The sequence below is a fragment of the Vigna radiata genome, unplaced genomic scaffold (assembly GCF_000741045.1).
Source record: "Vigna radiata var. radiata cultivar VC1973A unplaced genomic scaffold, Vradiata_ver6 scaffold_223, whole genome shotgun sequence".
Lineage (NCBI taxonomy): Eukaryota > Viridiplantae > Streptophyta > Magnoliopsida > Fabales > Fabaceae > Vigna > Vigna radiata.
This window is the reverse complement of record NW_014543246.1, coordinates 325251-332214: the sequence shown is the minus strand read 5'-3', so window position 1 is coordinate 332214 and position 6964 is coordinate 325251. Positions and strand designations below refer to the sequence as shown.

The 6964-nt window shown below is 36.0% G+C and overlaps 2 protein-coding genes across 2 annotated transcripts; both read left to right on the top strand.

The window, feature by feature from the left end:
* Positions 1–203: 203 nt before the first annotated feature.
* LOC106753277 (histone deacetylase 6) lies at positions 204–3572 on the top strand. Its single transcript, XM_014635070.2, has 6 exons — positions 204–948; positions 1484–1924; positions 2016–2158; positions 2610–2700; positions 2772–2893; positions 3131–3572. Exons 1-6 carry the CDS (start codon positions 379–381, stop codon positions 3189–3191), a joined length of 1428 nt encoding a protein of 475 aa, XP_014490556.1. The 5' UTR covers positions 204–378; the 3' UTR covers positions 3192–3572.
* A 1874-nt stretch (positions 3573–5446) lies between these two features.
* LOC106753307 (probable polyamine aminopropyl transferase) lies at positions 5447–6749 on the top strand. Its single transcript, XM_014635102.2, has one exon. It carries the CDS (start codon positions 5584–5586, stop codon positions 6562–6564), a length of 981 nt encoding a protein of 326 aa, XP_014490588.1. The 5' UTR covers positions 5447–5583; the 3' UTR covers positions 6565–6749.
* Positions 6750–6964: the final 215 nt, after the last annotated feature.

Here is a 6964-nt window from a genome sequence, read left to right as displayed (position 1 = left end):
ATATAAAGATACATACAAAATCATTTATCTTTAACTTTTGTAATTAAAAGTAAAATACGTTTGTTGTTGCATATAATATTTTGATGGTTTAAGAATAAAGAATAATAAAAAAAGAATTAAACCTAAAAGAGGGGATGGTGTGGAAAGGCGAGAAAGGAAACGTCTTGAATAATAAATTGAATGAATGGATGCATAGAAGAAAGTCTGGTAGCAAATAAATAACCCATCCCTTTTTCACTACAAATAGAGACACATTCAATAACTAAAACAGAGCAAAGAGGGTTTGGGTATTGGATCTCTTAGGGTACTCTACAAATTACAATACTAATTTAATATTATTGAGAGGGAAAGAGAGAAATCTGCATCGCATCGCATCGAATGGGAATGATGGAAGAGGAGAGTAGCAACAGCAACATAGAAGGTGGAGCTTCGCTGCCATCGTCAGGTTCAGACGCCAAGAAGCGAAGAGTTACGTACTTTTACGAACCAACTATCGGCGATTACTACTACGGCCAGGGCCACCCAATGAAACCGCACCGCATCCGCATGGCGCACAACCTTATCGTCCACTACTCCCTCCACCGCCGCATGGAGATTAACCGCCCTTTCCTAGCCTCCCCCAACGACATTCGCCGTTTTCACTCCGATGACTACGTTCACTTTCTCTCTTCCGTCTCTCCCGAGACCCTCGCCGACACCACCTTCTCGCGTCAACTCAAGCGCTTCAACGTCGGCGAAGACTGTCCTGTCTTCGACGGCCTCTTCGACTTCTGTCAGGCTTCCGCTGGTGGCTCCATCGGCGCCGCCGTCAAACTCAACCGCGGCGACGCCGACATCGCCATCAATTGGGCCGGCGGCCTCCACCACGCCAAGAAATCCGAAGCCTCTGGATTCTGTTACGTCAACGACATTGTTCTCGGTATCCTCGAGCTTCTCAAAGTTCACAGGGTAATCCCCTCTCTTTTCCTAATACCTCTACCTAACTTTTTATGCCTTTGTTTTCTGGGAATTTTTGCTCATTTCAGTAGTTTATAGAATTTTAGCGTGTGCTTTGACACTACCCAAAACATTTTTCTGTTTTTGATTTCACATATCCCAACGATAACAAGTTTGAATTGTGTAAAATTTTATCCCATTCCTAATCCAATCAAACAGTAGTCACTATTTTCATTTTGTTTTTTATTCCGCAGCTACCATTCCAATTCAGTACCAGCAGTGCTTAGTAAAGGAAATCAGATGGAGTAATTTACTGTTAAGCTGTATTCTCATCATGATTTTTTTTTGGACATGTCAAGAATTAAGATTGGATTTTTTTTTTTTCTTGTTTCACAATGTTGTATTTTTTCAATGTAAGAATCAAAGATATGTTTGTTCTTGTGCAGAAACTCTATTGCTTGTGATATTGAGTTTCTTGTTTATATCCACATGATTTCTTCCTTTGCTGAATTTACTTTCTCGTTGTCTGTTTTATGATACTTGGCAGCGAGTTCTGTATGTTGACATTGATGTTCACCATGGTGATGGGGTCGAGGAGGCCTTTTACACCACTGATAGAGTGATGACAGTCTCTTTTCACAAGTTTGGTGACTTTTTCCCTGGCACAGGCCATATCAAAGACATTGGGGTGGGCTCGGGAAAGAATTATGCTGTCAATGTCCCATTAAACGACGGAATGGATGATGAAAATTTTCGTGGTCTGTTTCGATCTGTAATTCATAAAGTCATGGAGGTTTATCAACCTGAGGCAGTTGTTCTTCAATGTGGAGCTGATTCATTGTCTGGTGACAGGTTGGGTTGCTTCAACTTGTCTGTGAAAGGTCACGCAGATTGCCTTCGATTCCTTAGATCTTTCAATGTTCCTTTAATGGTTTTGGGTGGTGGTGGATATACAATTCGGAATGTTGCCCGCTGTTGGTGTTATGAGGTCCGTCTATTTCTCTTTTTAGGCCAGATCATAATGTGACTTGGACTAGTTTAATTTACTTATTAATTACTTGTTTTTTTCTTTGTTTTAGACAGCAGTTGCAGTAGGAGTTGAGCCTGACAATAAGTTGCCTTATAATGAATATTATGAATATTTTGGTCCAGATTATACTCTCTATGTCGATCCAAGCAACATGGAGAACCTTAACACACCCAAGGATATGGAAAAAATAAGGTGTTTTTTTATACTGATAATTTCGTCTTGGTTGAGTTAAAGTTAGTATTTCTCATTTCAATTTTATTTCTTTTAAGTATGGGGAAAAAATAATGGTCATAAATTGTTAAGAATGTAACTTTAATGCATTGGATTTAATCTATGTCACATCATAGCATTCCCACAAGAGATGATATTTTCAGTAACTTACAATTAGTATTAGTTGTATAGACAAGCTATACCTTATACCTGAATCGTTATTTTCATACTGGTTTTGAAGATACAATTTTTGATAGGGTTTAGGGTTTCATGGAATTTGTGCCTCTTTATGTGGCAGAAGACAGTAGGCCCAGGACCGAACCTTAGTCAGAATTTACACTTCCCTTTTCTCTCGTATAAAATATTCAGAGATTTCCTAACATTCCCTGGATTAAGCTCTGACTGACATGTTTTTCCTCCATTAAATTTCAAGGATCACACTGCTAGAACAGATTTCCCGACTTCCCCATGCTCCCAGTGTACCTTTTCAGACAACACCACCTACCTTAGAAATTCCAGAAGAGGTCAGTACTTAATAACTGTTACAGTTTTTGTCTCTCTGTCATTCTCTTGTTTGATTTTATTTTTTATTCAGGTGGAAGAAGACATGGATAGAAGACCAAAACTTCGCAAATGGGATGGTGAAGATTATGATTCCGATCCTGATGAAGGTGAAAAAGCTAATTCCAAGTTCTCAAGTGTCACTGCCCATATGAGGTAACAATCATATTTTGTTTGAAGTTGAATGTAAATCCATTTAGTTTGCAAGTGCCTCTTTCAGTTGATAATTTCTGGTTTTGTCTTTTAAAACCGCTACCTTTCTGACCCGGTTTTAGCCTGATAAATTGTCTAGAGTCGGCTTGAATGGAAGTTTTGTCTAGACTGAATGGAGCTCAGTATATTCATTATGCTATTTCGAGTTAAGAAATGAATTTAATACTCTCCTTTTTGCAGGGATATTGCAGATGACATGGAAGAAGAGAAGCCAGGAGTGCATCCCTCGTCTTGTTGTTGATAGAACAGAGCAAGTTCTTGCACAGCATATTTTTATTGTAATCTTTATGGGGGAGATCATGACTAAACAGTACACAAACAACTCATGAGAATGCAAATATAATCAACACATTGTGCAGATGTAACATAGTGTAAAACATTGTGTTGGTCTCACGCTTAAACTATTTTTTGTTCATTCACGTCATTTTCTTTTATTTTGGCATCTGGCTCATACTTATTTCGTTCTAGTCTCCCATAATAGTCAATTTAATTGATTTTGATCATTGCCATTTGTGGACAGTTTCCTTTGTTCACACGGAGACATCATTTTGGATGTTTGTAAATGTTATCACTTCAATTTTTACTATTGTATCGTATGATGAATATACTAAAGTGAGAAACATACCATAATGTTGTTTTGTTGTTATTACTTTTCTTTTTGAAAAGATTTTATGTATACTCTATGTAAATGGAAAAATGAAAAGATGAAGATTGAGCACCCTTCAATAAGCAAAACAATAAAAAAAGTTAGCTGAGGTTCGAAGTACTCCTTCCACTCCAAAACAATGTTTCAAGACTACATTTTGGAAAGGGTGTAAAATTCATCCCAAAAATATAGTGCGGCATTGATCTAATTATTTCTAAATTTCCAAATTTGAGAAAAAAAAGTACTTTCATTCAATGTTGGTGGATTCTGACCTGGACCATGTTATCTATGATCCACCAGAGTTTCATGATAGTGAAAGGTTATATAGTACATAAAAAGCTAACCCTTAACTTGAATTAGGAAGTAGGAAGTTGAAATTGAGAGTAAAATTATGAAAAAATAATTAAAATGATTATAATTAAGTAAAATACAGTAAAAAGTGAAGAAAAATAAAAAAAATACAATAATTTGATAATTTAAATAACTATCAAAGTTTTATTTCTTGTATTACAAATTAAATGTAATCAAAATTGAATGAATATTTAAATATTTATAATCCACTGCTACTTTCCAAGTTAGCATTCCTTAAAAAAAAAAATATCTTATATTATATGACACTTGAATAGCCCTTAATTTTATAAAATAAGACCATATGCAGTTTCTTTTAACATAAGATCATATACAAATACAATGTACATATATTTACCTTAAATTTGTATTTTCAGCTAATATAATCCTTTTTCACTGTTTTAGTCATAACTTTTTTAGTATTATTTTTGGTTGATTTTAATTATACTAGATTTTACATTTTTAGAAATTCAATATCAACATATAATTTGCAAGATTTGAAGTTCTTTGTTTTTTTTAATGATTTGTTAAAATTGAAGAAAAATTGCAGAAATTTTATAAAAGAACCCATAGGATTCAATTCTCTTTTGTAAGCATTATTAAAAGAAAATTTGCATATAAAAGAACCTATAGGATTCAATTCTTTGTAAGCATTATTAAAATAATGAGTTTGAATTTTACAAAGAACTAAAAATATATTTAATATTGAATAATTAATAATATTTTTTTTTTAATTTGAAAATTTAGTATTATTATCAATCTTTTTCAATGTATTAAAATATAGAATACTGTATATGATGGATAATATATTCTTGAAGACAAATTAATAAGTATTTCACCTTTTTATCAACTTTTTTTTCTTATACTTTATTTGTATTCTTTTATCATTTATTTTCCTCTAACATCATGAGGTTTCAATATATTTGTTGTATGCATAATGAAGTAAAATTAAAACAGGTATCTAAATAAATACTTAGATTCGAATATATTATTACTGATAATGAGGTTAAATTCAGTAGCTTAGTAGTGGTGATCTTCCTTTTAAGTTCTCAACATTTTAGTAAGATCTCAGTCACAGCACAACCTTAAAAAAACAGAAAAAAAAAATAAAAAATCACTCGTTTCAGAACAACACCACCTAGTAAAAATAGGAAATAAATCAAATCTCCTACGAAACTAAAAATTCAGATTTAAGACATCTGGATTTTTCTCTCCACAGCTAAATAGTTGAAAAAAAAATAAGCCTGAAGTTATATTAGAAAAAAATAATAAATGGACACTTTCACGTGATTCTACGTTCATTCTACATCCATCGTCTGACAATTATTTATTTTTGGGATTACATGATATTGATTAAATTCTGCAATATTTTTGTTAAATTAGTATACTTGATAGTTAAATTTATGTCTGAATTAAAATATCATTTCTATCCATTAAAAAAATTAGTAAAATTTTCATAACCATTATCGAAATCAATTATAAATATGTTTGGATATGTGAACTAGACCTAATTTATTAAATAAATGAAAATAGTTTATTAAATAAAAATTCAAAATTTTTATTAAGTAAACAACATTATCAAACTGTAGGAGTTCTGAAATTTTGTAATCCATGGTAGAGAGTAGGCTGGAAGGCAAGGATGAGGACGGTGATTTCTAGCGCGCAAAGCCAACCACAAATGTTCCTCCGCAATTCAGCTCCAATCCAGGTCCGCCACACCCCAACCGGAATCTCCCTCGCTCTCAAACCTCCTTCTTCTTCTTCTTCATTGGTGGCAAAATGCCAGAAGCAACCACAGCAACACCAGAAAACCCAAGATGACGGCATTCCCGCCGAGGAGGTGAAAACACTGGCCAAGTTCAAGTCCCGCCATAACTACATCCGTGTTCTAGAAGTTTCTAGAAAGGCAGAGCATCCCTTCCGTGGCTCCAGGCTTCTTCTCCTCGACGGCCCCGGAAACATCCACAGCATATCCTTCCTCTTCACGTCCCTCACTAAAACCTATTTCGACGTCTTCGCCACGCTCCCTCCAATACTACCCTCCGGCCCCATCGCTCTCCTCGGCTTCGGCGCCGGCACCGCCGCCCGCCTCCTCCTCGACCACTACCCCCAGGCCATCCTCCATGGCTGGGAGCTCGATCCCGCCGTCATCCAGGTGGCGCGAGAGTACTTCAATCTCGGGAAGCTCGAGAGGGAGAATCAGCAGCGCCTTTTCATCTACATCGGGAACGCGCTCAACGCCACGGTGCCTAACGGGTTCTCCGGGATCGTTGTGGACTTGTTCTCCAAGGGATGCTTGATCCCCGAGCTCCAGGAGCCTGCCACGTGGGAGAAGCTGAGGGGGCAGTTGAGGAAGGGAGGGAGGATTATGGTGAATGTTGGAGGGAGCTGTGTGGAGCCGGAGAGTAGGCTCAGAGATGGGAAGGTTGTTATGCAAGAAACTCTGAGGGCAATGAAGGAGGTTTTTGGAGAGGAGCTTTTTGTTCTCAATCTTGGAAATCGCAAAGACGATAGCTCTCTTGCTCTTACCGGCGACTTGCCTCCACCCGAGGAGTGGAAGAAAAGGCTTCCCGGTCCCTTGAAATCTTACACTCAAATGTGGATGCCTTACTCTGCTTAGTACACCTTTGCTTACCATCTGTTTGTATTTATTCCTCTTCCAAATCATCAATTTTGCTTCCCTTTTCAAGTAAGTAAATCCCCATTTTTCCGCACAATGTGATCATTCTTGGAATATCTTGGACTCTATTGTGGACTGGGTTGCTTCCTTTGCTTTTTTTTAGTAAAGGTATGGGTCATGGACAATGATATTTTGAAAACACTTTTTGACATTTTTTTGACAACGGGATATGTGTCATCATTTTATTAGTCTATTTGAATTTATGTTTAAAAAGTATTTAAAACGAACCAATCACAAACTGCCACGTATGCGTTGTCAAAAAGTTGTTAAAAAAGTGTTGTTAAAAGAAGTTTTTCCAATATTTATAGATTATTTTAGTTTTTTTTTTTCAGTGATGTTA

What these genes read in the sequence shown, in the direction of transcription:
- LOC106753277 (XM_014635070.2), top strand. Translation starts at nt 379, where the DNA reads ATGGGAATGATGGAAGAGGAGAGTAGCAACAGCAACATAGAAGGTGGA. An exon ending in AGCTTCTCAAAGTTCACAGG is followed by an intron (nt 949 to 1,483) that starts GTAATCCCCTCT and finishes GATACTTGGCAG; the next exon opens with CGAGTTCTGTATGTTGACAT. An exon ending in CCTTAGAAATTCCAGAAGAG is followed by an intron (nt 2,701 to 2,771) that starts GTCAGTACTTAA and finishes TTTTTTATTCAG; the next exon opens with GTGGAAGAAGACATGGATAG.
- LOC106753307 (XM_014635102.2), top strand. Translation starts at nt 5,584, where the DNA reads ATGAGGACGGTGATTTCTAGCGCGCAAAGCCAACCACAAATGTTCCTC.